The 25,284-nt window shown below is 54.1% G+C and overlaps 5 protein-coding genes across 5 annotated transcripts; all 5 read right to left on the minus strand.

Annotated features, from left to right (window-relative positions):
• Window positions 1-1,010: 1,010 nt before the first annotated feature.
• On the minus strand, window positions 1,011-2,238 carry B0T26DRAFT_166784 (NADP-dependent oxidoreductase domain-containing protein). Its single transcript, XM_060433534.1, has 3 exons — window positions 2,016-2,238; window positions 1,670-1,950; window positions 1,011-1,568 (listed from the first exon to the last, which is right to left on the minus strand). Exons 1-3 carry the CDS (start codon window positions 2,061-2,063, stop codon window positions 1,202-1,204), a joined length of 696 nt encoding a protein of 231 aa, XP_060301150.1. The 5' UTR covers window positions 2,064-2,238; the 3' UTR covers window positions 1,011-1,201.
• A 1,537-nt stretch (window positions 2,239-3,775) lies between these two features.
• Window positions 3,776-5,894, minus strand: B0T26DRAFT_640088 (uncharacterized protein; the record flags this gene model as incomplete). The annotated part of the gene is made up of 2 exons (XM_060437194.1): window positions 3,776-5,472; window positions 5,537-5,894. The coding sequence occupies 2 exons, from the start codon at window positions 5,892-5,894 to the stop codon at window positions 3,776-3,778; spliced, it is 2,055 nt and encodes a 684-aa protein (XP_060301151.1).
• A 1,516-nt stretch (window positions 5,895-7,410) lies between these two features.
• B0T26DRAFT_800094 (uncharacterized protein) lies at window positions 7,411-9,367 on the minus strand (the record flags this gene model as incomplete). Its single annotated transcript, XM_060446988.1, has 4 exons — window positions 7,411-8,016; window positions 8,133-8,416; window positions 8,499-8,773; window positions 8,888-9,367. The coding sequence occupies 4 exons, from the start codon at window positions 9,365-9,367 to the stop codon at window positions 7,454-7,456; spliced, it is 1,602 nt and encodes a 533-aa protein (XP_060301152.1). The 3' UTR covers window positions 7,411-7,453.
• Window positions 9,368-21,297: 11,930 nt separating this feature from the next.
• Window positions 21,298-22,611, minus strand: B0T26DRAFT_848620 (uncharacterized protein; the record flags this gene model as incomplete). The annotated part of the gene is made up of 2 exons (XM_060447615.1): window positions 21,636-22,611; window positions 21,298-21,502 (listed from the first exon to the last, which is right to left on the minus strand). The coding sequence occupies exons 1-2, from the start codon at window positions 22,172-22,174 to the stop codon at window positions 21,298-21,300; spliced, it is 744 nt and encodes a 247-aa protein (XP_060301153.1). The 5' UTR covers window positions 22,175-22,611.
• Window positions 22,612-23,834: 1,223 nt separating this feature from the next.
• Window positions 23,835-25,189, minus strand: B0T26DRAFT_166918 (uncharacterized protein). The gene is made up of 5 exons (XM_060433535.1): window positions 25,037-25,189; window positions 24,437-24,923; window positions 24,317-24,367; window positions 24,099-24,198; window positions 23,835-23,996 (listed from the first exon to the last, which is right to left on the minus strand). The coding sequence occupies exons 1-5, from the start codon at window positions 25,077-25,079 to the stop codon at window positions 23,922-23,924; spliced, it is 756 nt and encodes a 251-aa protein (XP_060301154.1). The 5' UTR covers window positions 25,080-25,189; the 3' UTR covers window positions 23,835-23,921.
• Between the last annotated feature and the right edge of the window lie 95 nt (window positions 25,190-25,284).

A 25,284-nucleotide genomic window follows, 5' to 3' on the forward strand; every position in this document is an offset into this window, starting at 1 on the left:
TCGTGGACCGGCTGTCCGTCTTCGCGTCAGCGGCCCTGACACTGCCACCCCGCTACATGTCGACAGCAACTTAGACCTCGGCAGTTGTTCTGCCTCTGCCTATCACTCAGAGCCCTATTATTCCGGACCAGGCGCCCCACGTCTCGATGGACCGGATGCCAGACTGGATGCCTGATCTGGTTCTGCTGATTAGAGAAGGCTGTGATAGGTTAATGGCATCGTCGTCTCGCGCTTCACTCGCTGATGACGCACCGGTACCACCCTGGACTTCTGCGTGGCGAGCAAACGAGATTTTGGGGGCACGGAGCCGCTGCTCTCACACCATGTGAGGAGTACCGGCCGTCGTGCCTCACCCCCTGAAGAAACCGTGCGGGAGAGGCAAGCTGCCCCGAGGTCGGTTCGCATAGGACGATGGCTTGCTGGTCGGCCTTGTTTAGGGGCTGAGCGGCGCAGCTTCGAGTTAGCTTTCAACTGAAAGAAAACAGTAGCAACTAACTGCCTCTATAGTCACCCCCGACAACGTTTTTTAGCTAAATCCGTATTAGCTTGAAACCTGAGTAGGAGCTAAGGCGTACTGAGTATCGCCCTGAGCCGAGCTGAGTCCTGGAGATAGGAGTACTATCCTAGCAATAACCCGACGATAAGGAGTAATACCCTATTATATTCCACTGAAAAATTATATATAGCGTAAAACTGAATTATACTACCCGGGTTTTCAGGATGGCAGGAAGGAAGTGAACGAGCGGATCTATCTCATTTGACAATCTTGATTCCCTCCCTGTACGTAGGCTCGGGCCAAAAGAGAGGCTCCAGCTTATAGAGCTCCTTCTTGAGCGCCTGCAGCTACCTACGCGCCCTCATGTTCGACCAGATCTGACGGACTTCATGGTATAGAAGTGCATGCAAACAATTGTACAGATCCAACTCACCATCAGAGGTGGGTCTTGTCATCACCACACAAAGCAAAGTTCTCTATTTTTTTTTTTTTTTTTCAAATCAAGAATGAAAAAGCTAAACATCACGATCGGTCCTCGTCCCTGAAATGTTTAGACCAAGACGTGCGGAAGTGATAGGTCGAGCCCACGTCCGTAATCTCGTGGGCCTCTTCCGGCGTTAACTTGATCTTAAGCGCCTGCGCATACTCATCCAGCCTCTCGGGCTTCGTCGTCGTGGTGATAGCGACAATGTTGTTGTGCATGATCTAGCTGATGAGGATGACGGCCTCCGTCGTGTCGTGCGCTTTCGCGATGCGGGCGAGCGGCTGGCGCAACGGTCCGTCGGGCGCCCGGAAGGCAGGCGTCAGGCCCTTGAACGAGCCGACCTGGATGTCGTTCTCGCGCAACCAGGCGACGTAATCGTTCCCGCGCTGGAGGTAGGGGTGGAACTCGATTTGGTTCAAGGCAGGCGGGATGATGGCCCCCTTGAGCGTCGCCTCGACGTGCGGGCGCAGGTAGTTACTCACTCCGATTGACCGTGCCTTGCCGGACCGCTTGACTTCCTGCATCGCCCTCCACGCGCCCTGGAAGTCGGCCTCGGACTTGGCGAAGAATGGGATATGGATGAGGTACCTTTTGTGCGGCATTAGTTTGCCCCAGCATCAATGGGAAGAGCCGGAAGAGGGGGTTGGGGGGGGGGGAATGTTCCATGGAGAAGCAGAGGCAATACACACAAGTCAAAATAGTCGGTCTGTAATTTCTTGAGACTTTGGTCAATCGCATTAGCGATATTGCCAATGCTTTGAGCGACCTTGTTGGTGACGAAGAGCTTCTCGCGAGGAACGCCGGCCTCTTTGATGGCGATGCCGACTTCTTCCTCGGTTCCGTACATCTCTGCGCAGTCGAGATGGTAGAGACCCTTCGCAATGGCTGCTTTAATCAGGTCGACAAGACTGCGATTGAAACTCGTGTCACCGACATCCTTGAACCACGCCGTGCCCGTTCCAAAGGCAAGCTACATGGAATCTCAGCTGGGGCCGGCAGTGCACGAATAGTGTGGCCGCCCAGCGAGCATCTTACTAATGATATTTTGTTACCATCGCGGAGCTGCAGCAACGGGATATCCATGTTTCGCGTAGACCTAGCTGGCCCAGGGGCACTCGACGTGTTCAGAAAACGTAGGTTCACTGCCCGTCGCGCGAGGAACGGAAGATGGTGGGCAAGACGGGAGCCCTGTTTGGGTGGTGGGAAAGAAAGTTGAAGCTCAGGTTTGAACGCAATACGGTGGTTTCTGGTTTCCTCATTAGACGTGTCGGCTCGGCCCAGGCCGGAACCAACAATAAGAAGGGGCAAGCCGCGTCAGAGATGGGCAAATGGGAGCGACTTGTAGTGAGCCGTGCCCCAGGAGCCTGCTTCTTTTTGGAAGCGATATTGGCTGACTGTGCATTACCATCCTCCTGCGGTATCACCACCCAGAACTAAGAGTGGGGCTGTCGTCGCTCGGCACTTGATGGCCTGGTTTGTTCAATGTTGCACGCGATCGAAGTTGACAGCGCATTGAATTGTCTGCTCAATAGGTCTAAAAGTACAGAAAAGAACGCTTCCTTATACTCATGGAGAGAGGGCAAGGGAGGCGTTGTAATCAGCCCGAAAGAGGGCATTCCGAATGAATTGAGGACATTCCGAGTCAAGAATGAAGGAAATAACAAAGAATGAAGGAAGCTCAGAGGCATGTCAACCAGGGCCTGTCCAATTCCATGAAAAGTGGGTCAATTCCAGACGACATTCAAACAATGCAAATATAGGTCCCGATTTGGTTTGTTTGGGTTGTTGCGAGCCCTGTCAAAGGTCCCCGGACCTGCCATCTCTTCTTTCTCACGTCAATTAATGCTGCTTATTCTCGTTCGTTTGGCTTGAACTTCCAGGGAATATCTCCTCGTTCATTTGCAAGTATCATTATGTTCGTGGTATTCCGGAATGGTTCGTAGTAGTACTACTGTGGGGGGGGGGGGGGTAATGGTTGTTCATTGCTTGTCTCTAGAAGCAACTAAGGTTTCTGGGTGGGCTTGGTTTTGGTGGATCGGCACGCAGGCCCCCGTGCGCTCGCGTACCACGTGAGCATGTACGTGCCTGGTGCCACCTCCCTCCTGCACCAAAAGTACGGTCATTATTGCCGCTGTTCCAACACATTACGAGATTCCCCCAATGACTTTTCCTTCGTTGATTTCCCCCACGATCCCGATATTAATTAAAAGACGAATCGGAATCCAGTGTCTTTTAACCCCTGATTCCACGCTCGTTCCAATACAACGACATACATCATCGAGGCCAGTATTCCGAGGCCAACCTTTCCCGCGCAATGCCACTTCCAGTATAACGTCACAATGTCAAAAAAAAGACATCCCGTCATCCAAGCTGCCCCGCAGAGCGCACAGCCAGCAAACACGTCGCCACCACGCGGATAGTCACTGCCTACCGGATCTGCCTGCGGTACCTATCTGCTTATAATTAGTCTAGGACGCGAAGGTCGGATCTTGCTCTCCGGACCCGATCAGCCCCAGGCGGTGGGAGGGGCTATGGCTCACACTAATAGTTCAGAGCTAATAGAACAATATAATCATGAGAGATATGCAAGTTTCCCCACACAAGCCTGCCACCAGACCAATCGAAGCCTGCTACCAGACCAATCAAAGCCTGCCACCAGACCAATCGAAACCTGTGGTGGCTCATCAATATCTCAATCTTGTATTATTAACTCGAGACATATGCCCCCCCCCCCAGCGAGCTGAACCTTTAATGAAGCAAAACAGTGCGATTGTTTGAGAGACAGAGAGAGACTCTCAAGTGTGGATGCGGATGGTCTTTGCGTGGCTGGGCACGCCCTTGCGCAGCACAAACAGCATCCAGTACCCCGGCAGCGCGACGCCCGGGTCCGACGGGATGGCGGCAGTGTAGTTCTTGCTGCCAACACCTTGAAGAGTCAAGTGGATGCGCCGCAGGTCGTTGTTCAGCGCGTGCGTGGCCGCGCTGTAGCGGATCAGGCTCGCGTCGTCGACGTCGCCGTCGGTCACGATGGACAGGGTGTCGCCGACCTTGTACTCAGTCACACCGTCGTCCTTGATGGCGGGCCGCTGCGTGTCTGGGATGGCGTCCTTGCCGTCGGGCGTGAGGAGATAGGATGGCTGGTAGATCTGCGCGTCGTAGTGGTCCGTCTCGGGCCGCTGCAGGCCGCCGCCACCGACGAGCACGCTCGCGTCCGGCAGCAGCATGGCCCACGAGTGGTACACGCGCGGCGTGGAGTGCGGCGCCGCGTCGCGCCAGCTGTTTGTCTGTGGCGTGTAGATCTCGGGGACCGGCTGCCAGGTGTCGTCGTAGAACGGCTCGCCCTGCCGCTGGCCGCCGACGACGAAGATGTCGCCGTTGGGCAGCACGGCTGCGTTGGCGAAGATGCGCTGGTGCTTCATCGAGGCCAGCTGCGTCGGCTCCACGACGCGGCCGGGCGCGCCGAGCGTGATGCTGAACACGTTGGTGGTTGCTTCCCGCCGGTGCCCGGCCTTGGGGTCCTTGTTGTTGGGGTCGTGCCAGTAGTGGTAGTTGGGAGCGCCGCCAGCCGTGAGGATGCGGCCGTTGGCGGCGTCGTGCATGACGGCGGCGCCGCACACGGCGTCGCCGTCGGCGAAGCCCTTGGCCGCGTCTCGCCGGTAGCCTCCGAGCTCGACCCTTCCGGGGTAGTCCTTCACCAAGAACCAGTTCATCCTCGCCGAAGGGCCGGCGTGGAACACGCTGCCGTTCTTCCAGGCGAATAGCCACGCGTGGTGTTGCCGCCACTCATTCACGAAGCAGGGTTTCGACGTCTGCGGCGTGTCGCAGCTCTGGCTTGCGTTCATCCTGATGTAGTCGGCCGCGATGCCGGGCAATTCCGTCCAGCCGCCGCCGTTGTTCGGATCGTATATCTCGCCGTTCTTGTCTTCGTCTGGGCTGCCGCCCGACCAGGTTCCCCCGATCATGAAGGTCCTGCCGTCGGACAGGTATGTCTGGCCCTGGTATCCGCGCGAGACTGCGACCTTGTTGTTTTTGGGCTTTTCCCATCCGCGCCCGGGGCTGGGGTTGTAGATGCTGAACACGTCCGAGGTGGACCCGCCAGTGACGATGAGCTGGCCTCTCTCATCCATCGACGTTCCGGGACAGAAGATGTCGTGCTCCGTTTGCCCGAGAAACTGATCCGTCATATTTCCACTCGGTGGATCCCACGTGGCTAGGACCGTGTACTTGTACGTGTCCTTGACAAACTTGTCGGGTGCATACGACGCCAGGGTCACCAGCTGGTGGGTTATCGGGTTCAAGAAGGCCGTGACGGGCACCAGGGGGAAATTCAGCGTGTAGTTCCATCTCCCTCCGCCCGCCACAGCGGCTGGAACGGCAGGGAGAGTGTAGACGTTGATGTCGCTGATGGCGACGAAATCCGCGTCTTTGTGTGTATCCAGCACCGAAAGACGCACGAACTGGGCTGGGCGAGGCTCAAACGTCGCAGCAGTCTCTGGAGCAGCTTGTCAGCACTTCGTCAATGGTTTCCTGGTGAGATCATTCGCAAGGCGCGTTACCTATGCTACCATTTCTCCAGGCCCCGAAGGCAACGGTCTGCCAGTCGCCGGTTTGTGTACGAACCTCGACCCCATGTTTCCGGACCGACCCTCCGGCGGCTTCCCAACTGTTGCTCGGTGTCACGGCGAGGCTATGTATGTTGACTTCTTTCGCCAGATCGATGACGATCCAGTGAACGGCACCCGGCTTGCTCGCACTTTTCCAATCTGTCTCTTTTCCGCGAGCATCGATTGCTTTGTCGCAGCCCGTCGTGCTGTCCGTGCCATTGCTGCTGCACGTAGCTTTCCAGCCGGTGCGGTCTTCTATGCGCGTCGCTCCCCAGAGAGTTGCTGCGGCCGAAACGGACTTGTTGGCCATGACCGCATGGCCAAGGGGTTTGTCAATCGCATTGTCGGGGGCCTCACTGTGACCATTGGCCTTGGCACACTGCAGGATGACATTGTACGCCAGGGCAGCACAGTGGGCGATTGACTTGCCGTAGAAGACGGCAGAAGCCAAGACAGATGTCAAGACGACGACCTTGACGACGAAGGGCAGTTGCTGTCTGAGCCTTACGATGGTGGTCTTCTCTGCACCGTTGAAGACTGGCAGCAGATCCTGATCCTTCGAGTCCGACGTGCTATCTGGCTCAGACTCGGGCTCAGAGAGGGCCACGGCCTCGTAGAAGAACTTGCGGCCGAGATTGAACATGGTGCTTGCTTCGCTGGGTGCTGCTGCAACAAGGTAGGCAGGCATTCACCATGAAGGGAGATTCCGAGACGTGTGGTAAGCTCGGGTATGTGCCTGGGCTAGTTGAACTTATGTCTGCAGGTAGATAGCAAATACGCCCTGAGGCCGTCTGAATAACTCGGCTCCCCTAACTTCTCGATGCTTCTAGGTTCATTCGGTAATGTAAGAGGAGTCCGCGCCGTGGTCGTCGACAGGACCTGACTGCTCTTACGTTGATATCCTTGCTCCCTGCATGGTCACATTACCGAAAACATGCAGATTTGGGGGGGGGGGAGATGCAGCTTCCGCTAGGTCTAGACCAAGCCCCTTGAATTGCAAGACGCCTGGAATCTCTACGTGGCTGTTGCTAAGGCTCAAAGCTGAGGAAGGCTAAACGCACTAGTGGTCGGTGGCATATCTTGTAGGTGCTTGTGGCGATCTGCAGCAGCTCAGTTGAGATTTCAGCCTAGCCGTAGTAGTCCTAGAAGGACGATAATGGGCCTGCAGTCTCCCCAACCGTAAAAGCTCGTCTGCAGCACACCGCTTCCGGGCTAGACTACTTGCTCCCTGGGAGCTGAACTTTGTTTTTTTTCCCTAACTTGGCACAGTGTAACCTAAATACCGACAAGGCGCACACACAAAAGACCATTCAAGCCGTACGTACAGTACCGGCCAGGAGGTTTCTTTCCGGCCCCGGAGCCCTGGGGTGAGTAGTAAACCGCGAACGCGGCTCTCGAGGCTTTTCGCTAAACTTCACCTTTCTCGGACGGCACCTGCATTGCAGCGGCAGCCCTCTACCTACCCGCCGAGTTTGTCCAAAAAGAAGGCTTGCGTGATAAGAGCTGGCCTGGATGAATGGACCTGGCCTCTCTCTTCATGCATACACGCAGTTGTCGGCCAGGTGTTTGTATCAAGGGGCTACGTACCGAACATCTTGTCTCCCCCCTCCGTCCGCTTGCTTTAGCTTGTCGCGAGAGAGGGCGGTCGGTCCCCAAGGTTTGGTCTCCACCACTAACTAGAACCTAGGCAACGTAGTTGGCATGGAGCATAACTTGGGGACTAGATTATCGAGATGCTAGGATTGCGTTGAAGCGACTGACTAATACATGGAAGGGCAAAATAATAATAATAATAATAATAATAAAAGACGAAAGGAAGAGCTGCTGCTATATTCACGAAAAGGTACATGCGCCAGGTCGTGATTCAACTCAGAGGGGGGCCTCGGTCAAGACGCCCTTCAAGGCCGTAATAGACGGCACAAAGAAGTACTCGCCACCCTTGAAAGTCACCAGTGGCGCCGTGATCAGCACCTCTTTCTTATTCCCCTTCTTGTCAGTAACGAAGGTCTTCACTGCTTCTCCCGCAGGGGCCTGGCCGACGATGGGGTCGAGACCAGACTTGCTGCCAGGGAAGGAGTTCTTGTTGGACCAAGCCAGCTGCATGTGCCGGAAGCCGTCCTCGATGCAGGCCTGGTAGCAGGCAAACAAGAGCCCGCGCTGCAGGCCGGCGGGCTCGCCTTCGGTGTAGTCGGTCCCATATGCGATGCCGCAGCGGACCATCTTGGCGAACTTGAGCCCCTGGTCGCCGCTGTTCGCGTCCCACTCGCCAAAGCGCCGCGGGTTAGTCTTGCGGATGTGTGCGGCAAACGGGCATGCAGCCAGTTTATCGTCGTCAACCTTCACGTAGCCGAAGTTGTTCATCGCTTTCACCTTCTCGTGGTCGGCGGGAGGGGCGTCCGTGGTGTAGTAGGCTGGGAGCGTAAGAGGAGCACCTGTAACTGCCGTCAGCAGTTTGTCACGACACGGCCTGCCTATCATGAATGATAGTTACGGGGCGAAAAGAAATTCTGGCAACTACCGCTCGGCCACCGCCCCATCAACTTCGCACCCATGTGCGCTGCGCTTTCGCACTGGTACGTCGCGAAGCTGGCTTTGAGCTGCCGGAAAGCCCCGACGTCCTGCTCGAGCTTGCGGAACACGAGGAAGGATCCGTCGTGCATCCAGTCGGGACGCCGGGCCGAGGAATTCTCGTGGCGCGTGGTCCCCGTCACAACCAAGATGCTCTGCTCGGTGTCCATGTTGAACTCGGCAAGGGCCCCTGGGTCCGGCACTGGGGGTGTGTCGTCGATCCCATTCATCAGGGGCTGTGAAATCCCGTCCTCGAATCCGAAACTATGATTCATCGGAAGCATGAGTGCCCGGACAGCGTAATTATCAATCAGGTCTTGGGTAAATTAATCGGCAACCATCTTACTGTTCTTTGCCACGAAAGGGTTCCTCCCTGGTGGCACCGTCAAGCCGGCCCTCAGCCCCCCCAGGCACGTCCTGAATGACTGTGCCACGCTGCAGAGCGGCTTGAAGCTTCTCCAGGCGTCCGTTGACCGACCCCGTGGAGCATCCGGCGACCTTGATCAACCCGTGGATTTCGTTGGCGTTGGCGAGGAGAGGGTCCAAGCCCGTCTTCGCATCGTTCAGGGCGTCGCCGTCTGATTTCATGCCTTTGAAAAATGCCGGATCGGTCTTCCCGACCTCGTTCAACTCCAGACTGCCCGGTTTCGAAAGGCCAGTTTGGATATAAAGACGGGCAGGTTAGCGAGCGCTTGGTGGCAGTGCCGCTAGATCGAGGTCGAAAAAGGTACCTACCATGTTCAAGCCCTTGTAGGTAAAAGCAATCAGAGCGAATGACATGTGTAGCTTTTCGGGCTTTCCATTGGGCAGTCCCAGCTTGGACGCCACTTTCGCCCTCTGTTTCTCGGCGGCGATGTCGTCACGGGCCTTTTTCGTCGATTTCAAGTTGGAGATGAGCTCCGGCTGGTCCACAACCATCTTCCTGAGGCATTGTGCAAAGGCTGTCGCATTTCCTGGAGCGATCTTGAACAGATAGTACGTCTCATTGTGTTTCGGAAACCCCTTGCTCCAGATATCGCCCTGAATGACGTCCAGCTGGTTGGGAGTCAGCGCCGGGTACTGCCACTGGTACTTCGAAGGCGCGGTAGGAGACGTGATAGGAGGGATGGTAGGAGGGATGGTAGGAGGGATGGTAGGAGGGATGGTAGGAGGGACGGTAGGAGGGACGGTAGGAGGGACGGTAGGAGGGACGGTAGGAGGGACGTCAGGAGGCATGTTAGGCAGAGCAAAACAAGATGCTAGATACTAGTTAATTATGGAGTTAAAGGGCTTAGCTATGTCGGGAGGGTTGGAGCAACTCGAAGTTCGAGGACCAGAGCAGGCGCCGGGCATTCACTTGTCTTTCACTAGAGGAACTCCTCGTTTCAGCCTTTACTGTTTCCCAAGATTTCCCGAATATCGAGTGTGCCCCATTCAGGCCAGGACAGAAGTGGGAGCAGCTCTTGTCAAAAGCCGCACCACATTCCCTGCAGAGTCTGGGTCGGGACTTGTTCGGTCTGCAGCGACTTGCATGGCGGACACAAATTCGGACCAGAAAGCCCAGCTGACTTGGTCTAAGCCACATGGGCCTTGAGCCTGTTGAGGAAAGCCGAAAATGGGGGATCATGGACATGGCTGCAGGAATACCCCGCCGAGCTGAAAAAACGCCATGAGGTCTAGACTTCCTGATAAGGCCTACAGAGTCTAGACCCATGCATGTCTAGACCCATGCATGCGAGCAACAGAACAGGCAAGCAGAAGCGGCGCTGGCGATTGACATGTGGCCGGCCGTTTCAACCTTCCTCTGGGTCTGACCAGACCATGCTCGAGCCGGTCGGCACTCGGCAGTCGCCCACTCTGCATGCATCTTGGTGGCTTGAGGTTGTAGTTGCAATCTTAAGGTACCCAGCCACTGCCTACCGAATCTGCCTGCATAGTTAGGACGCGAAGGTCCTCCGGATCCTATATCATCCGGTCTTATCCGACCCGACCCGGCGCCGGAAGAGCTATAAGTTAGGTGGGGGGGTAAGCGAACACTACTGATTTAGAACATTCTGTATAAGCAGGAGTCCCAACTAACCCTCCAACAAAAGAAAGGGTGATCTTTTTATTTACAAAACTTCAATACAATCTTTGATATCCTCTGAATCATCCGCTTCTTCCGCATCTTCTAAAACCTCTGCTGCACGCCCTACAGCTCTCTGGGCCTCACGAATAGTCTGAATATTCGCAAAGGTGGTATTTGGATCTTCTTCAACCTTCTTCTTCTTTCTGGCTCTTATTGATTCGAGAGTGTGTTCTAGACCTTCAATCTTTCGCTTCCTAATAGCCAGTTCAAAGGCCTGTTTATCCAAAGCCTTACCAATCTTTCTGAGGAAGAGCTTATCCGCTGGCATTGCTTTGATGATGCGTGCGAACTTCTTTGCCTGCTCAACGTAATCACGTGCCTTTCTAGGAGTCCTCCACTGCACCCGATCGTCTCTATAATCCTCCAGGATTGGCATACGGAGTGTGCGAACCTCTGGGGTAACTATAGTAGTTCTTAAGGGGCGTGAAGTATTAGAATTCTTGAGGAGGAGTGGGCTTCTTAGCGGTTTGTTGACATTCAAGGGCCAAAGGCCTGATGCCTTCCATCCTGACTTAGCATTACTCTTAGTAATTGCCTCTGTGCGTGAAATCTGGTAGCATTCCAGAAACGCACGTTTTCCGGCTACAGAAGAGTCGTCAAAGGCGTTAGCAAGAAGGTCCTCAAGCCGTCTGCGATAAAGTCGTTTTAGGGGGCCAAATATGGCCAAATCTAGGGGTTGGAGGACATGGGAAGTATGGGGAGGCAGATAAATAATGTGAATATTGTTTGTGAATGCCTCCCACATATAATCGGCAGTTGTGTGGCTGCCATGGCCATCAATAATAAGGAGTCGTTTCTCAGAGGAGTTTGCTGGCTTGGTGAGAGGAATGAACACATTTTTTAACCATTTGAGGCTTGTCTCATCGGTAGTCCATCCTTTCTCAGTTGCTGTAAAGAACCAATCCTGAAATGGCTTCATATCCAAAGGAAACCATTGTTGTTGAACGCTTTTCCCCTTAAAAATGACCAAAGGAGGAAGGCAACGGCCAGCTGCTGAGATGCATTCGACAAAAGTGGTCCAAGTGCGGGTTCCAGGCTGTTTTTTTTGAAGCGCCTTAAAGGCACGGCTTCCAATGACAAGGCCGTTGGTTCCTCTGCCTTCCATAATACCAGATTCGTCCTTGTTCCAGCGATTCTCTGGCTTAATCGCCTTGATAGCTGGTGTTTGGAAATGGTTGAACCAAGGTCGAATTGTTGACTCTGTAGCGCAGTTGACGCGGACCGAATCGACTCTCTTGGCCCTCTGAGTCTTCAAAATTCGATTGCGGTTAAGAAAGGCACGGCACCACCCCTTTCCAAGTGGTAAGGAGTCCCCCCTTTCAGCTAGAATACGGCGTGCAAGCTCCCTGATCTGTGCATGTGTAGGGGGCAATCCTAAATCTTGTTGAAGAAGAATCCATTCGACTAAACGATCCTCTTAGGTCTGTGTAAGCCTTTGCTCATCTTGATGAGCAACATTTCGAGGTAGGGAGCCATGTAGACGGCCATAAAGGGTGGAGGGTGGAACGTTCCATTTTCGCGCGACTTTGCGTAATCGATGTGTTCTGACGGCTTCCTCGCAAGCCTTGCGGAGGTCTTCTTCTGTATATGAAACCATTGTCAAGAGAAGAATAAAACGAATTGAAGATGAAGAGAATTGGAAAAGAATTGGTTGAGTTATGGGCTTTTTATATAAGAGGGTTGGTTGTGTTCCTCGCTTATCTAGAATGTTCTGGATCAGTGGCGTTCGCTTACTCCCCCACCTAACTTAGTTACACTAATTACCTTAATTTACAGCGGATAGAACGAAATAACCACGAGATAATATACAAGTCTTCACACAGCCTGTCATTCACCTGGCACCAGACCAATCGAACTCCTTGGTGTGAACGCAGTCACTTGGCAGCAGGTGATTATTAACGTGGGCACGCACGCTCAGGGGACGACGACGGTAGCTAGAAAGGCTTGTTGATCGAGCTATTATCTAGCAACGGTTTGCCTATCCAGATAGGCTCTAGGTTTCTATACAAAAGAAAGAATGGACGCCGCCCATTGACCCGCAATGGCCCGGAATTTTCCTAAAGGCAATTGATAGGGAGGCATGACGAATTGATAGGGAGGCATGACGAATTGATAGGGAGGCATGACGAATTGATAGGGAGGCATGACGAATTGATAGGGAGGCATGACTCTTAGGGAGGCATGAAAATCCCGGTCGTTGATTGGCCCAATTTTTAATATTAGTGCAGGACTCCCCCACCAAAAGCGGTGAAGCCAGTTCGCTTAACATGCCTAAAGTAGTTTTGGGTACGCAGGTCGGGCTCGAGCCCGACTTACAGACTTTAAAAACGGTCGACATCGAGGGAGGCAACTTTAAAGACTGAAACTCCGGCTCGAGCCCGTGAAGTAAATTAGTAGGTTTTTCGATTACGTATATAAGTTATAATACTAAGGAAAGACGACCCGAAGTTATAATTTACAGCCGTCACCTCTATACATCATCACTCAACATCTCCCACTGGCTCCGTCGCCTGCGAATGCTGGGTTGTAACCTACGACCGCTGGCGCGGGCGCCTGTCGTGTTCCCAGCCCCTAGTAAGGCCGACTGGCTTCGTGTCCTGCGCGGGGATGGCATGCTCGCCTGGCTACTCTCTTCCTGGCCCTCCTCCAGCGCCAGCCGAGCCAGCGTCGACTTGTTCCGGATCCCTCGCGGCCGACCCCGTCGACCTTGACTGGCCTGGCTAGCGGGCTGGGACCTCGATTGATCTGGCGCCCGGACTGTAAGCTGCAACGGAATTGCCTCCTTGGTATTCTTAGGCCTGCCACGGAGGTTGGTTGCAATCCTTGGGTCGAGGATTCGCCGGTAAGGATTGCGAGATGTGGACTGTCGCAAGTGCCATCGTGGGTGAACCTCCCACTTGGTGAATGCGCCGGCGTCTGTAAGCTTGGCGTAGATCTTGTGCGGGCAAGGGATCCCAAGTTCCGTCGAGACCGAGCAATCATCCGTACAATCACCTAGCGGGGCCGGGCGAGGAACCCTCCCCGTCGGTATTGCCTTCCGCGCCAGCCGATACTGTTCAGTAATTAACCCCAGCGCTTTCGACGATATCACCCCCGACAGATTGCCTAAATACTCAGCGCCTGGGCCTCGGTTGCTACGTGCCGTGAGAACCTCATCCGCTGCACAGGCATCAAAAAAATCCCGTTCCTGGTCGACAATCATGTCCTGCATCGCCTCGAAAAGGCGATATAGGTGACTCATGCCATTCAAAAGGTAACTCTTGACGTTATTATTACTTGCTTCCGTACCCGACGTGACGCGAATGCCGAAGTTGCGATACTTGCGAATAAAACAGCGTGCCCATTGCGCTCTAACGGGGATGTAAGTCCCGTAGAGGTACCGCAAGATGACTCGTTGGTCGTCAAATTCCTTGCAAAGATTCGCCCAGGCCTTTTCAAACCCTTCCTCACTTTTAGCGAATACAACCAACTTCCACATCGCCAAAACCCCTTGGTAGGTATGTGGGATGGTATCAGGAGCTGATGCGTGGACTAATTGCCTGTCCCGGTTGTTGAGCCGGGGTGGCTGAGAGGGGGTAGGAGTGTCGTCGGCAGAATCGGAAGAAGGGAAAGGATCGCTGCTGCTACTACTACTGCTGCTAAACGAAAGCTGATCCTTAACCCATCGCTGTTTGGCCCGAAGAAGGACATTGGAATTGATATGGTAGATGCAGATCTGTTGCTGTACTTCGGGGAATTGGTGATCCAATGCAGCCTTCATCGCATCGTCAAAATCAGTAATGATGACGTCGGGCTGCCGGATGGAATGCTGCTCCATCAATTGTCGCATACTCTCTGCAAGGAACTGGAATCCTTCGCGCCTCTCGTTATCAATTAGGCCAAATGCGGCATTGAAGGCCGTGCCGAGGCAGGTTTGACCGGTCGCCTAGAAAAGGGGAAGCTTAAAGCGATTGGTATTGTAGGTATTATCGAAGCTGATTACTTCAGGGAATCGCTGCCACGTTTGGATACAGTATGGAAAGGTCCAGACAAGCCCGACGGGTCGGTCTGGGTCCTCGTCGGCCCATTTGACCAAGTATGGGATCTCCTTCTCATCGAACAGCTTGATGAGGGCTGCAGGAGTGTGACCTCCCAGTCTCTCTCGGATGATAAGAGACCGAGCATTATAAATATCTCGGCGAGTAAAAACCGAATCAGGATGCTGTTCCTGAACGATAGCTCGAATATCCCGAGACCGAATACCGACTCGACGACTTGACGATTCAATGGTTGCCTTGACGGAATCACCGAGCCGTCGGTGTACCGGATGTGCAGATGCATTAAGACTTGGCCCATGGTTGTGCTGGTTGTGCTTGGTATCTGTATGCTGGCGTAAAAGCCATTCCCCCTCTTGAAGAGCCTCGGCGATGACCATCCACTGACAGCCACACTTCCTGCTCTTTCGCTCCCGTAGTCCTGCACCGCGAGATGGTTTTGGCTCTCCAAACCGATCGCATTGGAACGAGTATCGGATCCTCCGACCCATATATGAATATCCTTGTCGCCGAACAATGCCAAAGCCATTAGCTTTGGCAAATATATTGACCAAGCCAAAGAGAACCTCCGCTGAAGGCGCAGGGTTGCCTGGGATAGGTGGGTTGGGGATCGAAGGCGGAGCCGGCGAGGCAGAGAGGGCAGAAGTCGAGCTTGGGTTCGGAGATGTACTGCTGGCTGGATCGGCTCCAGGCGAGCGAGGTGGCGAATACGGCGGAGGGCTGTCGAGTGTATCGGAACTAGCCAGCGACCAACCCCATTTCTCACGCCAGGCGCATACTCTTTCGAAAGACAGGATACATTCCTGAGTGAGCCGACGCTCCTCGCCGATGACCTCTCGGACCAATCGCAGGGCAGATCGGAACTGCGTCCGAGGAGAGAGAGGTCCGTTGGATTGCTGGCTTGGTTCGGGAGAGGAACTGGCCAGCAAATCAGGCTCTGGCCCGGTATCGGCATCGTGACTTGCATCGATCGCCCCCCCGGTCAAGGGAAATCGTTCGAAAAGTAAAGCCTATAGTCGGATCACAACTGCCACGTGGGCGCATGGAGCCCGCGTGATCCGTGGGGGCGTGGGACAGTAGTAAACGTTTCCGGGTGAGAAGCAAAGAGGTTGCTCAATACATCTTCATCCCCAATGCCGTACCATTGCCCGATACTGGAGCTTCGGCTTACGGCCGATCGCGAGGGCGAAGGGTCGGATCGTGGGGTATTGTTGTTGGTTCGTTGGCGCTTCCGAGAATGCGATTGATCGTCAAGATCATCGCTCCCTACTTGTCGCTTCGAATGGCGACTCGAACGGGTTTCCATATTGGCAAAGCAAGGGATTCTTCGTCAAGAGGGCTTGTGATGGCTTCGCTTCGTTACGTGCATTGGATTTAACGCGTCTAGCTGAAGGGAGCTCTGGGCAGCTTCTGTGGGTCAGTTGAGACAGGACTTCGGAAGGTTGGTGGCAGAATTCACTTGCACTAACAATAAAAATTGGGCCAATCAACGACCGGGATTTTCATGCCTCCCTAAGAGTCATGCCTCCCTATCAATTCGTCATGCCTCCCTATCAATTGCCTTCCTAAATACATGTAACGTATTTTATAAGCGAGCGGCGAATATAAGCGAGCGGCGAATTTCTAACCAACCTACCACAAGTATCCTCAATTAAACCACCACACACTAGGTGTCCGTGGTATTCTAACCACGCAGAGGTGCCTGCAGGTCAAAGGTGTGGTAGTACTATCGGTAGGAAAATGGATCCCCACCACGGTGGTTTCCTACGTGGTAAAGTGATCTGGTCCTACTGCCTCGTCTGAATATGTTATTTGCTGGAATCGTGCGTAGGTCCCTACACTGCTGATTCTAATGACGTGCTCGCTTGATCGTAGCCACTCTGTGCCTGCCGTGCCGGTCCGTCCGATAAATTGGTTGCCTGCTAATGCCGATCCGGGCCTTCGTACTACCGGGAGTTCGTATTCGTGGAGCGTACGGAAGGAGCAGGGGTCCCGGAAGGTACGTCCTTTCAGGCCATTCACCTGGGTATAAATAAGTACCTTTCCCTTCCTTTCCTCTTCTTCGTACCGTGCCGCTCTCTCTCTCTCTCTGCGCGCGCTGTTTCCTACCCACTTCCAGCCGCTCTCTCTCTCTCTATGTGCGCGCGGTTCCCTGCCCTCTTCTCAGCAGAATGGCTCTTGTCTCTATTGACGGCTATTGACGGCTCTGGCGGTGCCGTGCCCATCCTTAATAAAGGTACGGTATCGACTATCCTCTTCGGCTCCGTCCCGTATCGCACCGAGGCGGATAGGTCTATCTGGATCCTCATTCCCACTACCTATAATAGTAATCGTAGTCTCCTTGCCGCTTTCTCTATTAACGTAAGTTCTACCCTCGAGAGTCTCTCTTTTTGTTATACGATTGGTTAATTGTAGCTAGGATAATAAGCGTCGCCTAATTTCGATATCCGCGGTTAATACCGAGGTACGCGTATCCGAGGCCGACTTCGCCAACTTGGATATCTTCTTTACCAAGATTATCCGGCGGGAGTCGTACTTCCGGGCCCTCTGAAGCGGTAAAACCGAGAAGGAAGCAAAAAAGTGTAAAAGGTGATGCTTTTTCTAAGGCTAGGTGGGCGCGGCGATTTCCTTAAGGTAGGAAATCCCCAGACCCCGCTATGTCACGTGCTAGCGCCGAACGCTATTAGTGGGGCTCCCACCAGCGCTTCACGTAATGAAGCTATTTACACTTTTCGTGCATCACCCTCCTTATCCAGTTGCGCGGATAGCGCGTGTAAGAGAAGGCAGGTACGCCTGATCAAGGTGGTCACGATGGAGGGAACAAGAGGGCGAGCAATGACTGGCATTGGTAAAAGACTTCAACCTGGCCCTCGCAAAGGAAGGTGGCGAGGCCACTATTTATATACATAGTTGGGTGGCTCAATCTGGCGGGTGCCTGGGCCGGGTGTTTGGGGCCAGCTGGTGGCGCCTGGGCCGGGCCGGGCGTTTGGGGTGCTCTTTCCTTACAGCGCGCTCGCCGTTACCCGCGGAAGTGCGGCAACCTAGAGGCGTTCCCTAAGTTCCGGTATTACGTACGTATCCCTAGTTACCAGGACGGCGCCTATACTGAGTACGTCTAGTAATCGCGCGGGTCTTAATGCTCGTATGTTACGATCCTGGTCCAAGTCTGCAGGAGGCGCTGGAAGCCGATTGCTAATTAGGCAGGGCAGGCAGGCGGGCCGGGCCCCGCAGGGGTTCGGTGCAGCCAATCAGGTAGCGCTCTGTCCGATCTGTTGCCAAGACCAACAGAGCGGACGGAGCGGGCGCTCTGCGGGGCCTCCGTGCTCTATGAGCAGAGCACCCGGGGCCCACGGAGCGCAAAGAAAGAACTCTGATTGGTTACATGAATTAGATAAATACGATGACCGTAGCCACGGTCTTAGATAGCTCTTGCTTGGTTCTTTAAGCAAGCAATACACATTCACTGCACTCATACACTTTGAGTGGCATTCCGATTTGACTGTATTGCCCGTGCGATAGGAGCTTGCCCTTTGTTCTATCTTCATAATTACCAACCCCAGCATTCTGTGGAGCCCGTGCTCCCTTACAGACAGACGACCCTAACAGTCGAGTGGTTTGTAATAAGTGGGGCACGCTCAGTTTGGTGTGGACCAATCAGGAGCGTCCCATGGAAGGGACCAATTAGGAGTCAAGATCTGTCACGACCAGGGCAAGGCATTGAGGTGAACTCAGTCCATTGGGTGCTATCGACGAAGATTCTAAACTGAGGAAGGAAAGAAGGAAAAGTCCGACAACGCGTCGCGTGCTCGCGAATAAGTTTTCATCTATCAGTGGGGTAGGTGGGGCCTCGAGGAGGCTTCTGATAGGCCCGGGGGTTCTGGGCGGCTCTGGCTGCTTGAGGGCCAGTTTGGTGGACGGGTCCTCACAAGATCTATCTAAGACCGTGGGTACGGTCATCGTATATATCTAACTGTGTAACCAATAACAATGGTCCCACTGGCCCGTGGTCCCAAGACTTGCGGTCTCGGGACGCCGGGCGCGCGGGATACTGTCCCGCGTCCCCGACTTTAAGTGGTCCCGAACCTCGGGACCCAGGGATACCACTCGACTGTTTGGGTCGTCTGTCTGTAAGGGAGCACGGGCTCCACAGGATGCTGGGGTTGGTAATTATGAAGATAGAACAAAGGGCAAGCTCCTATCGCACGGGTAATACAGTCAAATCGGAATGCCACTCAAAGTATATGAGTGCAGTGAATGTGTATTGCTTGCTTGCAGAACCAAGCAAGAACTATCTAAGACCGTGGGTACGGTCATCGTATATATCTATCTGTAGAACCAATAAAAATGGTCGCAGGGTCCCAGCCCCCGTGTCCGGGACGCGGGACTTGAAAGAGAGGTTCCGTGTCCCGCGAACGGGAAACGGGACACCTCTTATTGGCTGTCAACCAGGCCCGGTCCCATGTCCCGGGCCAGAGGCGTGGGACACTCCTGATTGGCCGAGATTGACTCAGCAGGACCCACCGAGGTGCATCCCTTCAGGGATCCGTAACACAAACCCCCTACGAGCCCACTAGAAGACTGTCAAATAGGGCCACTTACGGCTTCTAGAACCTTCTAGAAAGCTTACCTCAGGTCTATATTAAGACCTATTCTTTCCCTTAAATAGATTTCCTTTGAAGTACGCAAGTATCGCAGTCGCCACTCTTTGTACTATAGTCCTTCTATAATACAACTCCTCTCAGTCTTCTTCAGCACTTCTGTTGTCCCTCGAACAAAGCCGAGGAGGAAACGCGCGTACACATAGCTCAAATATATACTGGATAATCGTATGCTCCTCTAGATCTGTGAGTTTTCGCGAATTAGCTGGAATATCGCGTCGTGAAGGCCGACCGGCGGGTCGATAGCGAAGTGTTGTTTCTGGAACATTGTACAGATTGGCTGTGGAAAGAATATTGAGGTTTTTACTATTTTGGATTGATTTGAGATCTAAGATTACCCTAGCTTCTTTCGAAGGGGTAACTATAGCTTGTTGTGGTAGAATTGAGGATCAAAGATGAAGGGTCGCGTCGCGGGGAAAATTCGCCGCTCGCTTATATTCGCCGCTCGTTTGTATAATACGTTACCTTGATCAAATTCAATTCAGGGGAACCAGCCCCACAAACAATGACAAAAAACAAATCGTCCGTCGACCGGCGACGACACCCCGTTGAACCCCCATTTCTTCTCTGTATTCCCACCCCAGTTCTGCAACAGCATGCAATTCCTTCTCAACTCACTAGCCCCTGGGCCGGTGATCGTGGTAGGGGTAGCTAAGGTGGGTACTGCCGACGTTCGTGGTTGAACAGTTCGGGTGGCGAGAGCAGCGAGGCTCCTTGACAACGTATGGGCCCCTGCAGCCGCAGCTATAGTAGGTCTGGGCTATATTACACATGATGGATGACGAGTTGGAATTGAATTGATTAATAGATGATATGCCTGCTGGGTAAGAATGTCAGAGCGTGGTCTAGAGCACGCACGCACTCTACGACGCAATTACAGACTAATAACAGGCCATGTGAGATGCTCTTTTATCCCTTTTTCCTCGAGGCCCTCTCAGATCGATCTCATATCCAGATCCGAACACCAAGCCACCAGCAGCTCTATCCCTCTTACGGCTACCGTCGACGCCGTCGGGCCAGGTCAGGTCAGCGGCGCTGGCTGGCAGCCCAAACACACCAAAGTGACAGACCTCATAACCGTTGGAACTTGCAATGGCCGCCGCCGCCGCCAACGAAGCCCGACCGCCCAGTACCTCGATAAGAGATCAACGCGGGCACCAGCCCAGGTACCTACCAGGTGGGCAGCCCGTGGCGGATGTGTTTCCACGATCCCGATAAAACACGAATCGAAATTCAGTGTCTTTTAACTCCTAGTGCACGCTCGTTCTAACATAACGACATGCATCACCTCGAAGCCAGTATCCCAAGGCTAATGCCATTTTCCACGCAATGCCGCTCACTTCCTACAACGAAAAGTAAGCCAGCCTCTTCCAGAATAACGTCACCTTGTCAACAAAATACATATGTCCCTTCATCCAAGCGCACCGCAGAGTGCCAAACAGCCGACAATCACGTCGCTACCACGCAGTAAATTAATTAATTAGCCCTCATCGAAGTCAAGTTCTCAGCGAAGCCCTTCTTGCCAAGCAACATCGTCGACTCCTGAGGCCCCCGCCCCCCTTTGAACATATTACATCACCGAACAACTCCCTCATTAACATAACATGACGAAAAAACCTTGCGGCCGCCGTCGGGGCAGCAGCAGCAGTAATAGTAGTAGCACAGCCTTAGGAGTGGCACATACGCAGGGGGGGGAATGGAGTTGGGGGGAGCCGCGTTCTATCCTAGCTGTCGGTCTGGGGGGCGCGTAATTACATCCCCTACTCAGCCGTGAGAATACGGCCGTGGACCGGCATCGTACATGATTACAGCGGGAACCGCACACGGCATCGCCATCAAACCAAACCGGTAGCCTCGGATAAGTATTCAATTAGTGCAAGTCGGGTTAATAATACTACTGCTGGTGCCGTGCATACCTACAAATGATTTAATTAATGTCCAACTCCCGTAGTTAGTGCAGGGAGAGAGACAGTCGTCAGCTTTCCGAAGGCTCGCAGCAGCAAGGTGGGTCACCCAAATGTATCCAGCCAGCGAAGTGAGTCCACGAGGGAAAATACAAGTCCACCACTGCATTACCCTGGATTTTTCCGCTAGTAGGAGACCAAAGATCCCATCATTCCCCCTCAGCTAGGTAGGTCCTACCTTAGTCGGTGAGCAAACTCCAAGTCTCTGGTTGACTCGTTGCACAAAAAACAAGCGCGCCGTCACACGCGTCATCGTCAATGCAAAAATGCAGCTCTTCCAGCCCAGACGCCCTATTTCCTGGTTCGCTGCTGTGCAGCCTCAACATGCTCCATGTTTATTTCATCACCAGCGATAACGCCGCACTTCACATAAGCGCCACGGCTACTGAATAACCGGCAACAGCGTCTCCGGGTTCGCCACACGCTCCAAGTACGGCCCGCCGTCCGCGGTGGTGAGGAGCTGGGAGATGGGCTGGTACAGCTCGTACTGCACGCCTTGACCCGGCATCTCAAACCATGGCGCTGCCGGCCCGGCCAAAACGATGAACGGCTTGATCACGTGGTACACATAATAGTTGAACGCGTTGCTGATCCTGCGAATTAGTCCTCCGCCGTCGTGGTTCTTAGGGAGTGTGGGAGACAGAGAGACAGGGAGGCAGAGAGACAGAGAGACAGAGAAACAGAGAGACAGAGAGACAGAGAGAGAGAGAGAGAGCTCACCCTGTGGGGAGGTGCGTGTTCAAGCTGTTCGGCGGCAGGGAACGTTGAATGTAAGGCGATCCGAACGGGCTGGTGTAGTTGCCGGACTCGGAGCCGAACCGGTCGACATACGTCCCGTTCTCGAGCGTGAAGTTGGCCCGCATTGGCTGGTGGTGGGCGTCGAGCGAAAAGCCTTCGAATGGAGGGTACTCGTAGCTGGGCTCGACCTTGCCGGTCCTGGGGTTGACATGCGATGCATTCCAATGCTTGGCCAGGAACTCGCCGGGGCACAGCCCGCCGTAGCGCTCGTAGAGCTCGACCACGGACTCGAGCGGTTCCAGATAGGTGGGCAGCACGACGGGGCCGAGCCTGCTGTCGCCGCACACGTACGTGTCCTGGAGCGATGCGGTGTAATTCGTTCCGGTACAGTACCCAGGGGACCGCGGGTTGCAGGTCCTCGCCACCGCCGAGCTTGCGTTGCTAGGGAGTGGCGTTGCTGCTCCCGGGAAGACATAGAGCGAGATGCCAACCAAGGCAGCAATCGCGGTGGCAGACTTCATGGTTCCGGAGTTGTTGGGAGTGTATCCGTATGCGACGAGGAACTCGGCGAGCAACGAGGACAAGCAAACAGCAGGACAATGATACGCGAGGAAGAAGAGGGAGGCGAGAAGGACATTGCCAGGGGGTATGAGGACTTGAGGAGGGATATTGGTCGTTCAAATACTCGTCAACACATAGATCTGATCACCACATGGACCAACTTATCCAATAATAGACGCTGCAACGAGCAGAAGAGTGTTCGCGCGAAAACGCGCCGCAAGACAGTGAGAGCATGGCATGCCACGATAGCGAGCGTGTCCAAAACAGTGGGCCGCGCTTCTCGGAATCCGTAAAGGCAGTTCTCTACTTAGGCAGCCTCGCACTCTCGGAATCCGCGCCCTCGCAGTCTTTCCCCCGGACCCGCCTCCATCGTCGGCACCATTTGCATGCACGTGGGGTATAGCATTCAGCTGCGGCTATTCCGAGCATGTCGAATGGTTGCGAGACCTGCCGACAGACATGAAGCCGAATTGGTTTTTTTTGTGTCACGACTGGCTGAAGAATTTTCTCGCCTGGTGGTTCCGCGGCATGCGCGTTCCACAGCCGTGGTACGGTGGTATTGCATTGAGGCAAAGCTGAGAAAGGAGGAGAGAAGTACTACACCAATAAGAGGCGGCCGGTCTTGGCGGATCGTCGCTGCGATTACGTATTAGGTACCGCTGATCAAAGGCCAAAACTGAGACATTCTTTCTTTTTTTTTTGAGAGAGAGAGCCACGATAATGATCCGGTCTCAGAAGCGTGCGAGATTGGACGACCTTGACAGAATTTGAAAGCTTTCAAACTGCGAGGTGGGTAATTCGTATCGGAGGCCGGTCATCCGTTGCTGCGGTTGAATGGTGTTTCTTTCAGAAAAGAAGAAAAGAGAAGAAGGGAAATAGCAAAAGGAAATAAAAGTAATAAATTTTTAATTTTCGGAACCACTCACGATTCGCACCCAATACGGCAAACCTCGTTATTCTGGAAGGGGCTGCTGAGATTACACACCGAGAACCGCTGCTGCTGCATTGAAGGATTTGAAGGGTAAGTTATGCATCCTAGCTAGGTAGCTTGAAGTATAATGACAACGAAATCACTACACCTAGGTAACCCACAGATTCTCCGAGGTCCCCCGAGGCCCGGGCTCGGCAGAAGGGGTTGATCTGTAGGGAGGGCAACAGAGAGCGCGGTCGAAGCTGAGTATCTCCCTCAATTTGGCCCACGATGGCCACTGGAGGCTGCTTCTGCTGCTGCTCGGAGATGATAAATCTCAAACGGTTGCCTGGGTACGTAGGAATAATAGAACGGCGTGCGTCTTTCGTCTTTTTTTCGGCCGGGCTAGCCGTCGTCATCCGCCATCTCTTGTTGTCGCATGGCAACCCAATCGGAGAGTAGCCGCTGGTATTCCGAGACACTGCGGTAAAGCTCGGTGTCTGGGTGCCTCCGCCAATCCTAGCTGGGTATATCGGCCCAAAAAGGCTCAATGTCCCCGGCGTTCCACTCTCCTCTTCACCCTTTTGGGGCACTGGGCTGATTTTTATTTGACTCGGGTACATTAGAGTTATGCTCTGGGGGGTGATTAATTATATAGGTATTATTCGACTTTCTTTCAGACTTATTTACTCTAGACTCGCTACTCAACTGGGAAATGGGTAACCTTGCTCATCCAGTAGGATAATTAATCACGTCACAAGGCTCCCAGCGAATAGCCCTTGTAGAAAGAGATGAGTTCACCAGGGAATCTCGGTGCCCTGGATGGCGTCAAAGAACCTGGCCGAAGTCTTTTCGCGTGTGGCCTCGTCGGTCTGGTTAAGAGTTCGCAGTTAGAGCTGTGCTGATTTGAATTCTTCTTTGTATTTCCCGTAGGCAACAAGGACGGGAGCGACTGTTTTGACCGGGAAGCTTACCAGCTTGATGATGGCGTCGGCGCTCTGCTGAAGGGTGATGGGCGCCTGGGGCAGGCCCATGCCCCTGGCGGCCCGGTTGCCCATGTCGGTCTGGACCAGGCTGTGCCAAGGCGGTCAGATCCTTGGTCTTTTTTCCTTTTTCCCGTTTCTATCCTCCCAGGGCTGGATTGGGGTTGGGAGATTTTCTGTTGGAGTGGTGGGCGTGCTTGTTTGCTTACCCAGGGTGCAGGACAAACGCGATGAGCTCCTTGTTGCCGCAGTGCGCGGCTCTAATTTTGGGGCACAGTCAGCCATATCCCAATTGAATCGTTCGCAGTGCCTTTTGAAGATGGACATACACGGTGATCCAGTTCAGCGCGGCCTTGCCGATGCCGTAGGCGGGAGCGACGTGGGAGTGGAAGTTCTCCATGTTGCCAATGGAGGCCACGGCGCTGGATACGGACACCCATTTGGGCGCCGGCGACTTCTTCAGCAGAGACAGGAAAGCCTGGTACAGAGCGAGAGGGCCCAGCGCGTTCAGGGCGAGGACGTCGGCCACGTTCCCAGGGGTGACGGTGGTTAGAGGGGCTATGCCGCCGCCGGTGCCGCCAGCGTTGGCGATAATAATGTCGACGTGGCCGATGCCGGCGGCCTCGAGCTCGCGCACGGCAGCGGCGGGGTCGGCGTATGAGGTGCTCTCGATCTTGACCAGCAGCAGGCGGCTTCCGTCGGCGGCAGGCAGCGACCTGAGGGCCTCGGCGTTGGGCGAGGCCGTGTCACGGACGCTACCGACGACGATGTGGTTGGGCCGAGCAAGATAGGTCTGGACCAGTGTCTTGCCGATTCCTGCATAGTCGGCGGACAGAGACAACGTTAGCTTAGACGGCTACGGGTGAGCGTAGGCCTCCTTCAATTCTTCAGTGCTTGCTACGGGAGGGGCAAATGGTGCAGATACTCGCCTCTGCTTGCGCCGGTAATGAAGACAACAGTGGGGACAGACATTGGAGTAGTGCAGGCGAGGCTGTGGTAGGTGTTTGAGCCGACTTCCGTTTTGTTTGTGTTGGTCTTGATGAAGAAGAGGGAGTTTAGCAAGTTGGGAATTTCTTGAGTGTTTTGCTTTTGCTATATCGAGCAAATCCAGAGAGAGCTCTTTATAGAGTCTACGCCGTCGTTTCGTGATGCGACAGGGAGAGTTCCTCGGAGACAT

The sequence above is a fragment of the Lasiosphaeria miniovina genome, assembly GCF_030549165.1.
Source record: "Lasiosphaeria miniovina strain SMH2392-1A chromosome Unknown B0T26scaffold_2, whole genome shotgun sequence".
In the NCBI taxonomy this organism is placed as follows: domain Eukaryota; kingdom Fungi; phylum Ascomycota; class Sordariomycetes; order Sordariales; family Lasiosphaeriaceae; genus Lasiosphaeria; species Lasiosphaeria miniovina.